The sequence below is a fragment of the Empidonax traillii genome, unplaced genomic scaffold (genome assembly GCF_003031625.1).
Source record: "Empidonax traillii isolate 1590-97213 ecotype Southwest subspecies unplaced genomic scaffold, ASM303162v1 scaffold204:size1584377, whole genome shotgun sequence".
NCBI lineage: Eukaryota > Metazoa > Chordata > Aves > Passeriformes > Tyrannidae > Empidonax > Empidonax traillii.
The window spans coordinates 237,404-256,394 of record NW_020955397.1 but is presented as its reverse complement, the minus strand read 5'-3'; the positions used below and the strand labels follow the sequence as shown (position 1 = coordinate 256,394).

At 50.6% G+C, this 18,991-nt stretch overlaps 3 protein-coding genes across 3 annotated transcripts; 2 read left to right on the top strand and 1 right to left on the bottom strand.

Annotated features, from left to right (window-relative positions):
- Positions 1–250: 250 nt before the first annotated feature.
- INPP5E (inositol polyphosphate-5-phosphatase E) lies at positions 251–9,776 on the top strand. The gene is made up of 11 exons (XM_027887162.1): positions 251–382; positions 1,126–2,193; positions 3,758–3,881; positions 4,043–4,140; positions 4,707–4,831; positions 4,954–5,073; positions 5,449–5,556; positions 6,310–6,471; positions 7,023–7,138; positions 7,532–7,668; positions 8,393–9,776. Exons 2-11 carry the CDS (start codon positions 1,337–1,339, stop codon positions 8,523–8,525), a joined length of 1,980 nt encoding a protein of 659 aa, XP_027742963.1. The 5' UTR covers positions 251–382; positions 1,126–1,336; the 3' UTR covers positions 8,526–9,776.
- Positions 9,777–9,961: 185 nt separating this feature from the next.
- Positions 9,962–15,404, bottom strand: PMPCA (peptidase, mitochondrial processing alpha subunit). The gene is made up of 13 exons (XM_027887138.1): positions 15,361–15,404; positions 14,942–15,144; positions 14,748–14,827; positions 14,346–14,428; positions 13,969–14,063; positions 13,722–13,822; positions 13,068–13,331; positions 12,760–12,852; positions 12,490–12,608; positions 12,139–12,229; positions 11,953–12,015; positions 11,536–11,680; positions 9,962–11,265 (listed from the first exon to the last, which is right to left on the bottom strand). The coding sequence occupies exons 1-13, from the start codon at positions 15,402–15,404 to the stop codon at positions 11,096–11,098; spliced, it is 1,551 nt and encodes a 516-aa protein (XP_027742939.1). The 3' UTR covers positions 9,962–11,095.
- A 114-nt stretch (positions 15,405–15,518) lies between these two features.
- On the top strand, positions 15,519–18,840 carry ENTR1 (endosome associated trafficking regulator 1). The gene is made up of 7 exons (XM_027887173.1): positions 15,519–15,648; positions 15,726–15,968; positions 16,433–16,506; positions 17,118–17,229; positions 17,770–17,832; positions 18,211–18,347; positions 18,678–18,840. The coding sequence occupies exons 1-7, from the start codon at positions 15,541–15,543 to the stop codon at positions 18,769–18,771; spliced, it is 831 nt and encodes a 276-aa protein (XP_027742974.1). The 5' UTR covers positions 15,519–15,540; the 3' UTR covers positions 18,772–18,840.
- The last annotated feature ends 151 nt before the right edge of the window (positions 18,841–18,991 follow it).

Here is an 18,991-nt window from a genome sequence, read left to right as displayed (position 1 = left end):
GATTCCGTGATCAGTGTCTGTATTGAAATGTTCAGAATCGAAGCTTTGGGCCTTAATACGGTCAACTTTTAATTTTTTTACGAGTGTGAAATGTTTGCTTCAGGCCGCTCATTTAAACACCGCCCGTATCGCGACAGTCGCGCCCGAGGGTTCTGCGCTCCCCTCAGGGCGGGCGCTCCTCCGGCCGCCAGGGGGCGCTGCCCGCGGGGCGGGCCCGGCCCGGCGCCGCCGTTGCCAGGGAGGGGCCGGGGCGGCCTCAGCGACAGCGGGACCGACAGCGGGACCAGCACCGGGACCGGCACCACACCGGCACCACACCGGCACGGCCGCCCCCACCGCCGCCGAGCCCCGCGGGGAACGCGGAGAATCCCAGGAGGAGCCGGTGAGTCCCACCCGGGGGGAATGGGAGTGGAGAGGGGCAGCGGTGCCGGTGAGGGCCGCGCCGGGCCGGGTTGGGCTGGGCTGGGCTGGGTCAGGGCCGGTCCGTCCCGCCCCGCCCGGGGGATGCGATGCGGGGGCGGCCCCCGCCGTGCTGAACCCGCGCTCGGGGCTGCGCTCGCCGCGTGTTGCCCTTGCGGGGGCGGCCGCAGGGCCGGGTTGGAGCGCGGTAGCCGCAGAATGACGAGGTGCTTCCCCCCATCGCTGGAGGGCTTTGCCTTGAACGCCGTTTCCATCCCCCCAGACCCACCCTCCCCTCGGGTGTTTGCTCGGTGTCAGCGGTCGGTGCGAGGCGCGGAAAGGCGGCGGCGGCGATTTCCCTGCTGTGAGACGGGTGGAAATTTCCTGGCCTCGGGCAGCCCGGTGTGCTGGTGACGCCGTGTGTGTGTGCACGGCAAGGAGAGCGAGCTGCGCTTTGTGTGCAGGTCGGGTTTCCTCTCGTTCTGAGAGGGCACACAGCCTTTTCTTACAGAACTGTGCACGCTCTGCCCTGGTATCTGCAGCAGCGAGGTCAGTTCTCTGCTCTGCTCTTGATAAACGAAATAATGATGTTTTTCTAACAAGGTCACGCTAAGGTTTGAGTTGTGCTGGAGGGAGGTCCTGCGAGGAGATGCTTTATGATTAAACATCACAATTTGCAGCTCAATAACTTTTTATCCTAACGTGTTTCTCTTGGGGGAAAACCAGGTATCCCACGTCTTGGAGTTTTTCAGACAATGCATCTGCCTGCGCGTGCACCTGCCCTTCATTCCCAGCTAAAGACTGAGCTGTGTGCAATTCCCATGCCTTGCTGGCGTCGTTGAAGCCCTGTGAACCCACAGGGTGATAAAGGGAAGGAAACTATGCTGTGAGGAACTTTTCACCTGGAGCAGCATCCACAGCTGGTACCTGGGGGAGGATGAGCACTCCAAATGGATTTCCACAGCACTCAAGGGCATGTGTTACCCAGAGCATGGAGGGTGGAGCAGTGCAGGACCTGCAGGCTAAAAAAGCCGGAAAAGCAGCCAAAAAGGAGGCTGGTGGCCGTGTGGCGATTCCTGCCGAAGGTCCTGTGAGCGTGGGCACCCCTGTAAGTGAGACCTTAAAGCTTCTCCCAGAGGAGCTCAAAGCCAATATGAAAATTAAATCGATCACCCCGAGGCCTCCCCGGAAGCCCCGGCTGGAACGTGCTGCATCCCTGGATGAGAAGAGCTGGAGGAAGTGGAGGCGCTTTAGGACGAGCCAGGAGAGCCTGACTGACCCCAACGACACGAGTTCCTCCAACGGTTCCCTGCAGGAAGCATCCCCCAGCCCTCCCAACAGGGGCAGGGCGAGCCCCTGCCATCCCTGCTGCCAGCAGAACTCCTTGCACAGCTCACCAGACGCCTCAGAAGCCAGTGCCGTGGGGAAGAGCAGGGGGAGCACCTCCGACCTGGGGAAACGAGCCTCGGAGATCTCCAGTGCCTTCGGGGGGCTGCTGCGGGGCAAAGCGTTCTCGGGAGGCAAACCCCGCCTGGCCCAAATCATGCCGGCTCGCCCCCTGCCCCCCATGGAGCTCAACGTGGCCTCTCACACCCCGAGGACAGCTAATAGGATCGACTCAGATTGTCTGGATTACCGACATTATTCTCAGCACAAGTTTGGGAGGGTGAGCAGCAGCCTGAGCGACACCCGGCTGCACGGCAACGGGATGGTGTCCGACAGCTGCTCCACAGACTCCATGAAATCCACCTTCAGCCTGCTCACCCCCATCCGAGCCAAGGATGTCCGCAGCAGGTAAATTCCCCAGCTTCTCCTGGCAAAAGTCTGGGGGGTGTGAGCAGGGAGAGGAATCCCACTGGGCAGGGGCTGGGAATGTCCGGCCACTCAGAAAGCACAGAAGTCGTTCTGTGTTGTTTAACCTGCTGTGGAGTCTGGAAACAGTTGGAAGATGAAGAGATTGGTACAGATACTCTGTGTTTACTCCTTTTAGCTGATTATTTTCATTTCTATGTTTGATTTGCTGTCAGTTTGTTTGTAATATTTACATAACCTGTTTTGAAAATTTACAAACAGTACCTCTGCATGTCAGCAGTTGGGAGAATTGGTTTTTTTTAAATCTAAAAGTACACTGGGCTTGAACTGAAGTGTTAAGTGGCAGGAAAAATACCCAAATATTCTAGCTTAAAACTGTCATGCAGGACATGCAGTGTTATCACTGTCCTGTAAGGTGCTGTGGGCCCTCTGCAGATGTTGTGCTTGTTTGGCTTCTGGCAGGATCAAATCACCTCTTGGGAACTGCTCCAGTGTCCAGAGGAGCTCCTCTGCCCCAGCTTTTCCAGGCAAGAATCTAGTCCTTGATTCAAAGATTGAGAGTCAGTGGTAGAGGGGAAAATAATTCTGAGATAAACTGACTGGTAAAAAAGCCCCTCGGGATATATTGTTACTTGTTTCTCCTGAGGGTTTTCTTCCACTTCCCTCCCTGAAGCAGCTGGAGGCAGTGGGTTGCCCAGCACTCCCTGACATTGTGTTGTCATCGTTATTTGCAGAGCTTAAAGCGAGATTAAAAATGCTTATTCAATGGGCAGTCCTTGTGCCAACAGCCCTTGCCTGTGTAAACAGTGTGTCCTTTGGAGGGGCAGGAGGTATGGGATGGATCTGTCCTTTCCAAATGTGATATTTTGAGACCTCAGGCTCAATAAATTGTTTATTTGATGAGCTGAATTGGAGGATGAGTGTGAATTTGAGTCTTTACTTAGGAGCAACTTGGTGCCAGAACACCGGGCATGGTGGAGCTGTTTTGATGCTGCAAGTGAACCAAAGTGCTTCAAGATACTGCAGGATCATGGAATCACAGGCTGCTTTGGGGTGGAAGGGACCTTAAAGCCCATCCAGTCCCACCCCCTGCCATGGGCAGGGACACTTTCCACCAGCCCAGGTTGCTCCAAGCCCCGTCCAACCTGGCCTTGGACACTTCCAGGGATGGGACAGCCACAGCTTCTCTGGGCAACCTGGGCCAGGTTACCAAACCAATCTCTTCATTCTGTGTCTGGGGCTGAAGACTTAGATGACCTCAGCCTTCTCATCACAGCACCTGGGCAGCACCAGCCTCACCATCATCTTCCTGTCCTGGCTTTGAAAGGCTGCTTTGTGACAATGGTTTTGTTTTATTGAAGATCATCCAGAAACTCTCTGTAAGAGTTGGACCTCTATAGGGAAATTTAAGCAAGCAGAACAGTATATAAATACTAAATACCTTCTTCTTAAAGATATACTCTTGAATAACTCAAGATTCAAGCATTACAAATCATTATCCCATTCCCTTTCCTTGGATGCTCTTTTATGGATCTTCTATTCACAGGAGCTATTTGGAAGGCAGCCTTATGGCAAGTGGTGCCTTACTGGGAGCAGAAGAACTGAGCAGATATTTCCCTGATCGGAATATTGGAATTTTTGTGGCCACCTGGAACATGCAGGGTCAGAAGGTAAGAGCACAGAGGTCTCCACAGTGGTAAAGTTACCCCAGCTTTACTGATGTTTTTCTGTTCATGTTCATCATCTTTATCAAATCACAAGGTACTTTTCTTGTAAATCTGAGCACAACTAATATTGGGTGGTTTTTTTTTTTTCATTTCTTTTATAATAGGAACTTCCAGTGAATCTGGATGACTTTTTATTGCCAACAGACCCTGACTATGCCCAGGACATGTATGTCATTGGGGTTCAAGAAGGCTGTCCAGACAGGTAGCAAAAACAATGTAATGAACCATCTTATTTTATTGTTAACTAATTACATTGCTTTGAATTAGCCTGGAAATAGTATCCATCATAATCTTAATATTTTCACTTATCAGCCCATTTAATAAGAATTCAGTGCATGAGCACCATTGGAAATGGACTTTAGAGGAAAAAGGCACAAAGATCTGTAAATCATAGAGTCATGGAATGGTTTGGGTTGGGAGGGACCTTGAAGTTCATCCAGTCCCACCCCCTGCCATGGGCAGGGACACCTCCCACTAGCCCAGGTTGCTCCAAGCCTGGCCTTGGACACTTCCAGGTATGGGGCAGCCACAGCCTTTCTGGGCACACAGAATTTGGTCCTGTTAGAGCAGCTGATGCCAAAATCCTGCTGGTTCCTGTGGCGCCTCAGCCCAGCTCTGAGGGGCTCTGAGCACTTCAGTGGAGGTTTTGCTTACTGTTCGTTGATGTTCTGTATCAGAAGGACTGCTGTGTTTCCACAATACTGATTTCCTCTCTGGTTGTTGTCTCCTGTACTGTCTGTGTGATCCAGCTGTTGTTCTTTCCTGCAGAAGAGAGTGGGAGATCCGCCTGCAGGAGACTTTGGGCCCCCACTACGTTCTGCTCTACTCGGCCGCACACGGGGTGCTCTACATGTCAGTCTTCATCCGCAGGGACCTCATCTGGTTCTGCTCAGGTGTGTGGGGAGATGAAAGCACTGCTGCCAGCCAGTGGCCTGGCTTTTTCTCCCTCTCCTCTCTTCCCTGCTCGCTGTCTCTGGAGGCTTTCAGTGAAAGCATCTTGTTTTTCTCCTTCCAGAAGTGGAGTACGCCACGGTGACAACTCGAATCGTTTCTCAGATCAAAACCAAGGGAGCGCTGGGAATCTGCTTCACGTTTTTTGGGACCTCCTTTCTCTTCATCACCTCCCACTTCACGTGTGAGACATTTACAATCTTGCTAGAAGGGTCCTGTTTGAGGGAGGAGGGGAGGGATCTGGACAGAGTTAAAAAAGCAGGACAGGCTGAAGGCAAAGCTCAGGATTGCTGAGCTGAGAACGATAAGGGAGGAGGATTGTTTGGTAACAAACTTACGAAAGAACTGTGTTTACTGAAACAGAAATGAACTCTGCACCATTATATTCCTTTTTCCACACTTTCTGTCATTATTTTTCAGTGTGTGAGTTCCCTGGGTCAGTGTCCCTTTTTACACATGGAAAATGTCTGATGCCCTTTGGAAGCTCCTGTTATAGCCAAAAATGGTCATTGAATGAAAATGATTCATCACTGGCAGTAATGGGGTTTGTGTCTTTCAGCTGGGGACAGTAAAGTGAATGAGAGGAAACTGGACTACAATAAAACCATTCAAGCCCTCACGCTTCCCAAGAATGTTCCAGACACAAATCCATATCGATCCAGTTCTAGTAAGTGTGAAACCCTGACTGTGTGAGAACCCAACAGGCTGTGCATTGTCTTTCAGTCTGCACTAAGGAAGAGAAAAGGAGAGTTATAATTTGAGAGAGTATAAAAAGAGACCCCAGGGCTTTTTGTCTGAGGATGGTTATTACTCACACAATTCATTTCTTTTTGGTTTTTTTTGGGGGGGGGGGTTAAAAAAAATTGAAACGGGAGAGAAAAAATTCAAAAAGGAATTTTTATGTGATGTATTTTTCCAGCAATATGATAATTTTGGTGTAATTATTACCACTATTACAGATGTGTTTTACTTTCCAAATGTTTCTAGAGCAATTAGGAATTAATTTATTTCTAAACTTAAGGACCATTATGTCACTTTGCATGTACACAGGTCAGTGTATTGTTTGCCAAATTCCATTATTGTTTCTTCATAGTGTGCTGATAACATCATGCCTAGATAAGTAGCCAGGTTTTTTTTTCTAGAAAGATGAATTGACTCTTTATCCGCAGTGTAGAATTAGGGTTTTGTGTTCACCCTGGGTTTAGGTCCTATAGATTGTTTGGTGTCTTTTCAGCTTTTTCTATGATGTTTAAATTTTCTGTTCTGTTTCTGCTGGGTTTTTAATAACCATATTCTGTGCTGGTCACAGGCGAAAAATGTGCTCAAGTATCACATCTCCTGGTAGGGAAAAGGAGGGATTTATTTATGCCTTGACCATATCTGGGAGCATATCCTGAACACCTGTGGCCTGACTTTGCAGGTGATGTCACAACTCGGTTTGATGAAGTCTTCTGGTTTGGTGACTTCAACTTCCGACTGAACAAGGACCGAGAGACTGTGGATTCCATCCTGAAGCAGAACCCGGACACAGACGTGTCCAGGCTCCTGGTGTATGACCAGCTCACCAGTGAGATGAGTAGGGGTGAGAGGCAGCTCTTCTCCTCCCTCATCCCCAGGAACAAAGATATCTGCACACAGGACTAATCACAGCCAATTTACCGGAGACCTTTCCTGCTTCCTTTTGTTGCGTTCCCTAAAAAAGGAAGTCAGCAGTTGTCAAACAAAGTGGCAGAGTGTTAAGGGACCTTCTGCTGGGGCATTTTATCCATAGTGTAACCTCCCAAACCATTTGCTGCTGTTTCATTTGACTCTCCGTAACCTGGGACACCATTCTGTCACAGTGCCCAGGGAATTTAGATTTGAACATCTGAGCATTTGCAAAGCAGCACAAGCTTTCAGTGGAAGGGGAAGTGCATGGACCAGGTGTTCTTTGTTCAATTGGCACTGACTGAATATCCACTGGCTGTTTTTTATCCTCACTGTGTAAGAACTTGAGCTTTCTCCCTTTCTGGAGCCTGACTCCGTGTTTTTCTAGTCACATATGTTTCTAGCCAGCATTAGTAGAATCAGTGCAGAAATGTGCTGGATTCTCAGGAAGGAGGAATTTGTTCATGCTGTTCTCTTCCCTTACAGGGTCTATTTTCAAAGGATTCCAAGAAGCTGACATCCATTTCCGCCCTTCCTACAAGTTTGACATAGGGAAGGACAGCTATGACACCACTTCCAAACAAAGGACTCCTTCCTACACGGTAAGGGATGATTTCAGCACCTCACACCTGCACCCAAGGGGATCCAGATGTGCTGAGATTTGTGGCTTAAGGGCAGCAGGGCACGTGGGTCTGGTCTACAAGAAAGGATTGTTGAACCTGTGAGCACAGGGAGAGTTTGGCACAGGCTCATTAACCTCATTCTGTTTGAGTGGATTCTGGATTCTCCCCTGTGCTCAGAGCTGGGCACAGAACAGCTCTTGTGGTCAGACACTCACTCTTCGTGAATGCATCCCTGCCCAAGACACTTAATTCCACTAAGTGGAGGGTGATAAATGACTGGGTTTGTCTCTTGTGAAGCAGTGCTGCTTTCCAGGCTGGGTGGGTGTGCAGAGGGAGTTCCCAGCACTCTCCCCTCTCTGTCTCTGTCTCCAGGACCGGGTCGTGTTCCGCAGTCGGTACAAGGACGACATCCAGGCTGTCAAATACTCCTCTTGTCCTGTGATCAAAACCTCAGACCATCGCCCTGTGTTTGCCTTGTTCCGTGTGAAAGTGAGGCCTGGCAGAGACAAGTTAGTACCTCCTTGTGCTGCTCTGTGTGACTGCACGTGGCTCCAGGGATCCTGAGGATATGCTCCTGTGTGGAGTTTGTCCTCTCAGAATTCCTAAAATAAGGTTTATCCCATGTAGATCTCTGCAGCCTGTTTGATTTTTATGCTGGTGGTCAGAGCAGTGAGAGCTTAAACCTTGCACTGACAGCTGAAATCCCTGCTTCCAGGTCCCTTAATCCTCCTGAGGGGGATAAACAGAGCCAATTGGAATTGATTATAAATCTGTGTTTTATCTGAGGTGCAGTTCTTTGTTTTCCCTGTCAGCAGGGGCAGCTTTTCTTTTCTCCTTTCCCTTTTTGGGATCAATGCTGTTTTCCCTCCCCAGCTGAGCCTGCATTTCAGCATAGCTGGATGTGGAGCATTTTGAGATCCTCCAAGTTCCTAATGTGCAACTGTGGACTGTTTTACTAGCGTGTAAAATGCATTTATTCTTTCTGTGAACAGCATGATCAGAGATTTTAAGACCTATCTAGAAAATGGTGATTTCTCAAAGCATTTGATCAGTGGGGTTTGGTTTAGGATCATAAAGATCCTCTATATATGAATGCAGGCATAGTCATGCTTAAATTGAAAGCACATTTCCCTTTTACAGCCAGCATTTTCTCCATTTAAACGTGTTGTGAAAAACCTTAACTTGTTGCTCTGGAGGAACAACTGTTGTTTCTGGCTTGTGTTTCTGTTGTAGCATTCCACTTGCTGCGGGGCAGTTTGACAGAGAACTGTATTTAATGGGAATAAAGAGGAGGATCACGAGGGAACTTCAGAAACGACGGGAGCAAAAGGACCAAAAATCCAGCAGCATATGTAGCATTTCATGAGCTGAGAGCCCTGCAATGCTTGTGGTAGAGGTGCCCTGACAAGAGGATTTCAGGCCCTGGCAAACCCTGCAGGGAATTGTCTGCTTAAGCACCTCTGGCAGTGGTGAAGAATGTCTTAAACCTCATCCTGGATTCATCTGCATGAGCTAATCCACGTAGCTCAAGTGCTTTTGCCGAAGAAAAGGAGTCAGTTATTTAAGACATCCATCCCAACAGGTAAAATGGATTTTATTTTTAACCAAACTATCTTAGGAAGCCACTGGGGTGCAGCCTGTTGGTTATAGGAGGACTCCACACAAGGGCACAGCTGCTGGAATTGGCATCACCTGGGCCAGGGGACCCAAGACAAGCCTGCAGGAAAGTGAATTTTTTTGTTTGTCTCCTTTGGTTTGGTCAGATCTGCTTGCTTACAGTGTGGGGTTGGGGTTTGCTCCTTCTCTGTAGCCAAGTGTTCAGTATTCTGTAAAATGAGTACAAGGGACCAGCTGATGAACTTGGGGGCAGTTCTGTGTGTGGATGGTGCTCCTTTGTTGGGCTTTTTGGGTCCTCTCCAGCAGGATGTGTGTGAATGTACTCCTGTACACTGAAGTGTAGAAACATTGCCTTTCAATAATCATTCTACAGGCCTTCTGTTACTAAGGGGGTAAATATCCCTGCTCTCAGGCCATATATTTGGCTGCTTGAAACAATCCCTCCCTGACCTCACTTGCCCTCTCCAGGGCTCACCAAACACTACCTGCCTTCAGCAGCAGGACACCTGAACTGAAACGAATGGTCTAAGTCCAGTACTGTGTGATGCTTCACCAAAGTGATGCCAAGTGAGTGTACCAGGGGGGTTTGCAGAGCCCAGTCAGCTCCACGCAGTTCCATCACCTCCAGTCCCACTCAGTTCCTTTTGGTTTTTGTTTTTCCAACCTGGTGAACTTTGAATAACTTGCTCTTTCAAAGTAGTGTTGTCTTAAGGCTAAACATACTACAAGGACCAGTGTGGCACTGGTCAAATTTAAAGTAAAGTACAGCTAATACTTAAAAACTCCTCATGGGCACAGATGGGCTGGATCATTCATCACCTTTAGTACCTAAAACACCCAGCAAACACCTTGGAGGAAGTGCTGCTGACTATGCAACCTGTCCAAGACAGAGCTTCTGTTCTGCGGTACATTTATGGCACTGACCTGTCTGTAGCCATCAGGCACTTGGATTTCCTTTCTTTTTAAAGGAATAAAAAAATAAATTAATGCAATACCTTAACTGAGAGCCAGCTCTTACTGTTGTCAGAACCCAGAGTTCTTTGTGGGATGCATGTTTGGGTGACCTGAGCCATTTGTCTCCAGCTGTAAGAGCAGGACAGATTTCTCTTGGGAATTTTAGAATTGAAAAACAAAGCACATTTCACCTGCCAGTGCAAGAAAACACAGCCCTTGGCTGATGAATTGCTTGCTCCAGTTGTTTAGGGGCCTCTTTATTTCCTTACAAACATACACAACAACTGAACAGGATTTCCAGACTGTGGGCTGCACAGGAAACAATGCAACGTTTTGTCAACGTTTGCATGAGGAAAGGATGGGGTAAAGCAGGTAAACAGCTGCCTCACAGTGCTCTGCTCCCAGTTTGATTGCTCCTCACCACACACAGCTAGCAGTGAGTTCATGTTTTTAAACCCATGTGTTGGGGGGATTACGTAAATCAAATGTTTTATTCCTCGTTTGAGTCTCCATTTCTTCAGTGCGTCACGAGTGGCACTTGGCTTTCTGTAACGTGGAGTTGGTCACCACCATAACGTTTCCAAAGGCTGTAATTTTGTGATCTTGACTCCCAGCTGAGGGACATCTGAGACAGATGATTGTGTCTTCTTTTTGCAAGGCCTGAAGTTCATCTGAGTGACGCTGAGGAAATGAGGTACAAAGTTTTAAGGTGCAGCAGCAGCAGCAACTCCTTTAATAACTGTTTGTGAAGCAACCCTGGAGGAAAAGAACCTTTCCTCTTTAGCACAGTTCACTTCTGGGTGAAAAACCTGGAGAACAGGATCATCTTCATTCTCAGGTGTCCATGTAGCATTATGCACAGTATCTCTGCAGATGAACTCCACAGAAACTTGGTTATGCCCTGGGTCTGCTTCCCTCTGAGCTCCAGCAAAATGATGAAGTTATTATTCCCAGACACGTGACTCCCGGTGGATACTACTGATGAAACGAATCCATGATTTACAACAAAACCTGGACTGCAGGAAACCTTTTTGCCAAACTTGACGGGGATAATAACTATTATAATAGTCCTAATTCAGTTTGAGCAGGTCTTTGTCCACCTTGGTAACAGCTATGAATATTCCTCGAGTTCAGACGTGTAAGCCAAGCTCTTTAAGGTGCCACCACATCCCTCGGGAAGGAATCCCACGCGAGCCCTTCGCGGTCCGGTGCTCCGAAGCAGCTTTGCCAGGCGGCAGCACAGCTCCATGGTTGCACAGTATGCCTGGGAAGCTCTGGGGGAGGGAGGGTGGTACGGCAACGTTATAATCTGAAAAAAAAAATTCCAAGAGAAGGGAGTCTGTGAGCCTGGCAGGACGTGCTGATCTATCGGAAGAGCCGGTACAGCCGCGGCAGCCGCCCGTCCTTGCTGGAAAGCGCCGTCTGGATGTGCTCGTAGGAGGGCAGGTCTGTCAGGTCACCCAGGGCAGCCACAGCTGGCTTCTTGTGGAGCATCTTAGTGACCACCCTCTTGATATCAGTAGGTTTCACCTGACCTGCAGGCAAAAAAAAAAAAACCAAAAAGGCAGACTGTGACAACAACATCGTAAGTAGGATGATGCTCAGAAAAACAATCACTCTTTTCTCCCATGCTTCTGGTTTTTCCTTCCTTCTGACTAAAATAAGCCCTCAAGAACAGTTTGAAATATATTTCTGCAGCATTTATGCCCCCAGGCTTTCTCAGGCAATTCAGCTGTGCTGCAAGAAAATTAAGTTGCCCTGCCCCAACTGCACCTACATTCACTCAAGGCAAGGCATTTACTCACCGATGAGGGCACACAGCTCATGAGGTAGCTTCCTTGTGTTTGTGGCCAACACCTGCCTTCCCACATCCTCAAAGATCACTGGCCTAGACTCGAGGTTCATCATGAGCATGGACTTGAGCTGTGTCTTCGCTCGCTCAAGTTCTACCTGTGAAGGAGCAGGAAATACAAATAATGTTCCAGAAATTCTGCTGGCTGCTCCCTGACACAAGATAACATGGAAGAGTTCTGCAGTGTGTTCACAGAATCCCAGGATGGTTTGCTTGGAAGGGACCTTAAGGCTCATTTCTTTCCATCCCCCTGTCATGGGACACCTTTCTCTACCCCACGTTGCTCCAAGCCCTGTCCACCCTGGCCTTGGAAACTTCCAGGGATTATTTCAACTCAAAGACCGTCTGCAAGTTCAGATGTGCTACTGACCTCTCCCACTGCTCCTGCCATGAGGATGAATTCTCTGGTGATGATTTCCACCATCTCCCGAACCTGCAGAAACCAGATCGTTGAAAGAAGATCAGAACAACAATTACTGTGTCAACATTACTGTCTGGTACTGAGTGATGTGGTTACTTTTTAAGGTCAGCTCTCTTTGAATACAGGACTCTGTACCTGTTTTGGATCTGCACTGGCATGGATACACAGGAGACCTGTGTCCTCGTAACTGTGGTGGTAAGAGGTTGCATTGTACATCCAGTGGTGCCTGTGGGTACACAAACAGCATTTTCAAATTTAAAAGCCAGAATTTACGTGTAAAAATTAAACAAACACGGACAGTGAGTGCCCTCCCAGTGCACTTCCAGGATTCTCAGCAGTGCCAGTGAGACTTTCACCCTCTCAAAATGCTCATTGACAAACCAGTCCCATGTTTCAAGGAGAATAAGCTGGGGATGTTTGCTTTCGCTTTTTCCATATGAACCTGCTGGGGGACTGTTTCTGCCACCCCTTAACAGGCAAACCAACCTGTTGAGCACATTGAGGTACAGTCGGGTGAACATGCCCTTGCCAGGCCCTCCAGCTGAGAAAGAGCCACCACCTCCCATCATCATGTTCAGCACCGCAAAGGGAATGAAATCGTCCTCCTGGATTGCAACAAGACATTCAGTCAGGTCATGGCAGAGCTCTCAAGGGTCTGGGGTGAGTAAAGGGGAGAGAAAGAGTGGCACAAGAGGAGTGGGAAGGATTCTTCAAGTACAGGGCTCCCAAAACAAAGGACTTTAGGTTAATACTTACTAAAAATGAGCAGCTTTCTAACCCAATCATGATGTGGGTAAGCTCTGGGATGGGAGTAGGGCCCAGACTCACATCTGACATGTCTTTTTCAACCTGTGGGAAGAGCAGACAGGTTATTAGGACTGATTTTCACTGCTGTTGCATCCAGTTTGATACATTCCTGATAATTAACGTGTCACCCCATTACCAGCTGCCATGGCTCATGCTCACGAACAGTATGGAACCTCAGAAGAGCAAAAGACCAGCTCGACTCCAAATCTGCCCTTCCCACTGACAGCAAGGAGCATGACACCCCCTCCAGCCCTTACCTTGACGATGCCTCCCGTGTACTGAGCCACAGACCTGTCCACGCCCCTGCTCTGCCCCGTGCCCCACACGGGCTCCACTCCCAGCAGGTATTTCCTGGCACACTCCACCAGCTGCTCGTGCTCGATGCCCACCCCAGCCAGCACCATCCTGTCGGGGGTGTAGTAGCTGCGCAGGTACGAGTGCAGCACGTCCCGGTCGATTTTGTCCGTGTTCTCCACGGGGCAGAACCTGTTCAGCCCAACTGTGTTGTCTCTGAAGGCTGCCTGAAAGGGAGCAGACACACTGAAGGAACAAATATCACCTCAATCACCCTTTAAATCCCTCATCTAAACCTTCCCTTTCTGTTTTGGAATTAAGGCAACGTGTTTTGAGGTGTGAGAGAGGAAAGGCTGAGCGCTATTTCATTAATCAACTGTCACCCACAACCACAAAGGTTACGTTGTAGATAGTTTTTTTTAGTTTAGGTTAGAATCTTTCACAAGTGCAGAATGCTGGATTCCAGAGTGGAGCGACAGCAAAATTCTCCCATCACTGAAATCGAATCGAGTAACAAAAAAACCTTTTTAGAATAACATAAAATAAACCCTGGAGCTGACAGAAAAACGAGAAGAATGCAGGGCACTGCATGCAAGGCGGGATTTCCCGTGTGTTACCGCGTGGATCATCTCAGTGAGCAGAGGCTCTGGGTCAGGCCTCATGTTCAAATCCTCCAGCTCAAACCGGATGGCCGTGCGGGTCATCTCGATCTCCTCATCTGGAACGGGACAGAGAGCGAGAGATCACAACCCCCGACTGCTGCAAGGGGAGTTCCTGATGAGCACAATCTAGTGAAGAAATCTGAAGAGCAAGCCACATGTTGGAGAATCTTTTTTTAGAGGCAGAATCTTGTGTTTGCCAGACCTGACAGCCTGGGCTGCAGCGCTACGTCAGCCAGCAGGTTGACCACGGTGTCCAGGCCCCTGGCATCGGCAGACACGGCGTACATGATGGTGTCCCTGCAACACAGACAGACAGTTCTGCGCTGAGAACTCACTTCTGGGATCACTCAGGGTCGTTTCAGTGTCAGGTAAAGCTGCTTCGCTCATTAAATGCTTTCGAAAGGAGATAGAAACTAACTTTTACAACCCTTTCAGGTTCAGTTTTGTAGCTTCCCAGCAGCCCCCACAAATGGATTTCTGCTGCTTGGAAATAAAAAGTGGCTTTTACTGCCCCACACCAGAAAAAGGGACTCAAAGTGCTTGTCAGTGTTACAAGAGAGCAGGAGAAGGAGAGCCCACCTTGATGCCTGGCAGTCACAAATGCCCCCGTGCTTCTCCAAGGTGAGGAGAATTTCATCCTTGCTGCCAAACTGAGCTGTGGACTAAGAAAGCAAATATGTTCTTAATTATTAAAGCAGTAAGTTTTTTATAACCCTTCAGTGTAGCCCAGAACAAGCATCTTCTGTGAGGGTGGGGAGGCCCTGGCACAGGTTGCCCAGAGAAGCTGTGGCTGCCCCATCCCTGGAAGTGTCCAAGGCCAGGTTGGACGGGGCTTGGAGCAAACGGGGATAGCGGGAGGTGTCCCTGCCCAGGGCAGGGGGTGGAATTGGATGGTCTTTAAGGTCCTGTCCAACCCAAACCATTCTGTAGTGCTCAGAACCTCGTGCTGGGCAGGGCAGGGCAGGGCAGGGCAGTACTCACAGAGAAGGCCAGCTTTTCCAAGAAGTGGGAGATACCACTGAGGTATTTCGCTTCATGTCTTGATCCCGAATTCACAAGAACTGGCGTTAGGAAGAGAATAAATCAGCATAACTTTTCCACCCCCAGTCCTTACACAGACACCTGGCTCGGGGGCAGCCGAGGCCTCCCCAACCCCGACCCCTCCGGGTACTCACTGCCCACGGTGCAGAACTGCCCGAACTTGTTCTGGGAGGCGACGCGCAGCCCGTTCTCCAGCACCGTCACCCGCGTCTCGAAGCGCTCCCGGCCCTCGGCGGCCGCGAACACGGCCTTGGGCACGCCGGGCAGCGGGCAGGTCAGCGACACGCTGGGGTAGGCTCCGCCGCCGCTGTAGCTCCGCCCGGCCGCCAGCCCGCACCTGGGGACAGCGGGGACAGAGTCGGGATGTGCGGGGACACCGCGCCGGCAGCGCCTCCGCCGAGGCCGGCACCGAGCGCTGCGCGCCCCGGGGCCGGCACCCAGCTCTGCCCGCCTCACCCCGCGGTGCCGGGCGCTGTCCCCTCCCCGGGCGGTCCCCCCCCCGGTCCCCGGCGCTGCCCCCCGCCCCGCCCGCAGCCCCCGGGGCCGCGCTCACCGCCGGGCCGCGCCGCCCCGCAGCCACGCCATGGCCGCCGCCATCTTGCCGCCACCCCAGACCGCCGGGCCCACGTGGGCGCGGCCGCGAGGGGAAAGGGGCGTGCCCCACCCCGCCTCTCGCTCGCTGATTGGCCCGTCCCGCCGGGGGGGCCCCGCCCCGCCCAGCCCTCAGGCCGCCATGGCGGCGGAGCCGCTGCCGGGGCCGCTCCCGGCCGAGCCCAACCCCTTCTCCTTCCGAGAGTTCGTCCGCACCAAGGCCCGCGGCGGGGCGGGCGCAGCCCCCCAGGTAAGGCTCTGGGCGGTGGCGCGGCCGGGTCCCGCCCCGCCTCAGCGCCCGCCTCAGCCCCGCTCTCCCTTGCGCAGGCGGCGCCGCCCGGGCCCACCGCGCTCCCGCTCCCCGCAATGCCCATAGAGGTGGGGGATGAGGAAGAGGAGGAGGAGGAGGAGGAGGAATGGAGCGAAAGCTACCAGCCGCTGGCCGTGGAGCGGGCCCACCTCGCTGCCGCCGGACCCGCCTCGCCCTCCGCCGGCTCCCTCTGCTTGGCCGCCCCCGGAGCCCCCTCTGGCCCGGGCTGTGCCCCGGCTCGGCAGCCCAGCTACGAGCAGGTGAGCGCTGCCCGCCCCCGGCACCTTCGCTGTCGGGCGAGCCCGGGGCTGGCTGTCAGATGGTTGCAGGGCTCGGTGTCACAGCCACAGCCTGAAGAGCAGCTGAGGCAGAGAGGCAGGGCTGGAAAAGCGCTTTTCACCATGAGTCAGGTCCAGTGCCTTCCCTGCCCTTCTGCTCTGGGTATGACCCGGGTGACTTCCTCGTGCTCCTGCCCCTGGAGGTCACGTTAATTTAGAATTGGCAGCGTTTAATTAGTCACATCGTGCACGGGTTGCTCAGTGCCACCTTCCTGTGCCCCACGGGGTCAGTGAAGCGGTTTCCAGAGAGGGAAACTGGGTGCAAAATCAAGCATGAATGTATTAGAAAGTGCAAGAATTCCCGGCATTAAAGCTGAATGTTTTGGTGTTGGAGTGTTTGTAGTGTTGCGAAACTGCACTCTCAATCCTAATGTTTCTTTTTTTAGCTGAAAGAAGAGAATGCCACTTTGAGAAGCAAGATCAGTAAACTTCAAGTTCTCTCTGAAACCCAAGCAGACAAGTAAGACACAGTGGGGGGGAAATAACCACCCAAGGAACTGGCTAAAAAGAGGGGCTCCCTGGAAACAGTGTCCTTAAAGAAGAAGGAGGTAGTTGAAATCTGTGCTGTTTATTAAAAGAAAACATTAGCAAACCTGGTTTTCTTATTGGAAAAGTCTTGGAAAGCAAGCAGCCAGCTGACATCTGAATTGTCAGTGTGGTCTGTGCCTCGTGCAGTGCAGGTGGTGAGTGAGAACAAGGGTAGAGCTTGACAGGATTTATTTCAGAAAGCTTCAGATTAACAAAGTAATGAATACTCATCTCTCGCCTTTGAAGCAAAAAAAAAAAACCTTTTATTTTTGCTGGTGAGCAACCTGAGAGACTTGCATTTCCTGAGGTTAAACAACCTGGTGACCCAGCTGGGGTGGCAGTTCCATTCAGCTCTGAATCTGATGGATGTGGAACAGAGAAATCCCCTGAGTCACAGCCTAAAACTTGGAGCTCTGTGGGAAGAATTAATTTTTTGTATAAAAGAATAAGTTTCTTCATCCTTCCTTGATCTCAAGAGTTTTCTTCCTGAAGTATTTAACGTTACAAGCACTTACTGTACATCATCTCTTGGTGTTTTTTAAGGATGAGGAAGCTTGAGAAAAAGCTTGAGGAAAACAAAATCAAAGAAGAAAAAGAAGCACAGGATCTGGAAGCAATGGTGCAGCATGTGGAGCAAAATCTCCAGCTGATGACCGTAAGTGTTGGTGTTTGCAGTTGGAATTCCTTTCCCAGGAGAGGGAGGGAAGCTGCAGTGATTGCTTCACCCAAACAGCTCTGATGGGTTCAAACTTTTGCCTTGGAACAAGACAACATCTCAGACCAGAACTCCTTTCTTTCCCTAGAGTAAGGCAGGTCTTTGCTTTAATATAATTTCTGGATTCATCAACTGAAGTTGCTTTTTTTTTTTTTTTTTGCATCCTTCTGACAGGACATCCTGTGTGAACTATGAGCTGGTTTTTCTGTTTGCTTATTTAGACTGAGTGTCTTTTCCTCTTGTCCAAGAAAAAAAAAGAATAAATAGTGTCCAGAAGTGCTGGCTGGCACCTGCAGATCCCAGAAAGGAGAAATGGGGAGGGGAGGAAGGAGCTGTTCCCACCTCCTAAAGCATTTGGAACACGGGATGGGCAAACACAAACCATATCCCTCCAAGTCCTGTGCTGGAATCACTCATTCCTGTGTAGCCCAAGCTGCTGCTGTGTCCTGTGTGGTGTAAATCATCTTTGCTGTGTTTCAGAAGCGGGCTGTGAAAGCTGAGAACAGCGTTGCCAAACTGAGGCAGGAGAACGCCCTGCTCCAGGTATGGAGCAGCATTCCTGGGGCCTGGCTGGGGAACTGGGGCTGCAGGGACGTGTTCTTGGAATTGAGCCTCTAAAAAGAATATTGCAGGATTTCTGCAGGCTGTTGGGACAATCCTGAGGGTGTTCTCAGGTTCAGTTGTGCTGCCCTGTCAGAGGTTGGGAAGACCTGGATTGGTGCCAAGTGGTGCCCAGTGATAGGATGAGGAGCAGTGGCCATAAATTAAAACACTACAAGTTCCACCTCAGCACGAGGAAAAGCTTCTTTCTGTGGTGGAAGGTGGCAGAGCCCTGGAATGGGCTGACCAGGGGAGTCCTGGAGTCTCTCTCTCTGGAATTTTGTGGCTATTTCTCCCAGTTTTTGCCTGTTTCCCCCCCAGGTCCAGCTGAGGAATTACAAGGCAGAGAACGAGGCCCTGCAGCTGGGACAGGCAGGGCTGGCAGCAGCAAAGCAGAACGCAGAGCTGGCCCTGCAGCACCTGCTCAGGGTCACAACCAGCTCCAGAGCATCCATCAGGTGAGACTTCTCTCCTGAGCCCATCCCGGGCTCACAGATAAACCTCCTCAGTGGGTTTTTTAGCACTGAATCTCAGGTTTTTGTGTTGTGTGTGACAGGTGAGCTGTTCCATGTTCTTATTCCCCTGCAATGTGTTCTCTTCCAAGTGTGGGTAAAATAAAGAAAATAACTGGGATGTGGGAGTTTTAAGCCTCTTATACTTCACTTTAAGAAGTGAAGGTTCCAGTCTTGATCAGCTGTTGCTTGATAGGTCACATTGTGGGCAAACCCCCCCAAAACTGCCCATGAATTCTCTGGTTCCCCCATGTAACTGTGTCTCTCCCATTCCAGGCAGCTCCTCTCCGGAGCAGAATCCCTGCAGCTCGTTGCTGATCTCCTGAAATCCATCGACAGAATTTCCGAGGTGTCAGAGGACGGACAGTGAGTGACTCAGACACCACGGAGGACTTTGCTTTCGTTTAGTAACCATTACTAAAAAGCGAATTTTTTGATACTCGGCCTCATGTCGATGCATGGAGCCGCAGAACTGGCGTCCCCATCGCTCCGCACCGCGCAGCCCACGGATCGCTAAATCCCAGCAGGACAGGAGAAGAGAAGGCTTAGAGGTGACCTCATCACTCTCTTCAACTACCTGAAGGGAGGTT

What these genes read in the sequence shown, in the direction of transcription:
- INPP5E (XM_027887162.1), top strand. Translation starts at nt 1,337, where the DNA reads ATGAGCACTCCAAATGGATTTCCACAGCACTCAAGGGCATGTGTTACC. An exon ending in GGAACATGCAGGGTCAGAAG is followed by an intron (nt 3,882 to 4,042) that starts GTAAGAGCACAG and finishes CTTTTATAATAG; the next exon opens with GAACTTCCAGTGAATCTGGA. An exon ending in AAAGGACTCCTTCCTACACG is followed by an intron (nt 7,139 to 7,531) that starts GTAAGGGATGAT and finishes CTCTGTCTCCAG; the next exon opens with GACCGGGTCGTGTTCCGCAG.
- PMPCA (XM_027887138.1), bottom strand. Translation starts at nt 15,404, where the DNA reads ATGGCGGCGGCCATGGCGTGGCTGCGGGGCGGCGCGGCCCGGCG. An exon ending in CGGGGCGGCGCGGCCCGGCG is followed by an intron (nt 15,145 to 15,360) that starts GTGAGCGCGGCC and finishes CGCTGTCCCCAG; the next exon opens with GTGCGGGCTGGCGGCCGGGC. An exon ending in GCTGCAGCCCAGGCTGTCAG is followed by an intron (nt 13,823 to 13,968) that starts GTCTGGCAAACA and finishes GTCCCGTTCCAG; the next exon opens with ATGAGGAGATCGAGATGACC.
- ENTR1 (XM_027887173.1), top strand. Translation starts at nt 15,541, where the DNA reads ATGGCGGCGGAGCCGCTGCCGGGGCCGCTCCCGGCCGAGCCCAACCCC. An exon ending in GGGCGGGCGCAGCCCCCCAG is followed by an intron (nt 15,649 to 15,725) that starts GTAAGGCTCTGG and finishes TCCCTTGCGCAG; the next exon opens with GCGGCGCCGCCCGGGCCCAC. An exon ending in AGGAGAACGCCCTGCTCCAG is followed by an intron (nt 17,833 to 18,210) that starts GTATGGAGCAGC and finishes TTTCCCCCCCAG; the next exon opens with GTCCAGCTGAGGAATTACAA.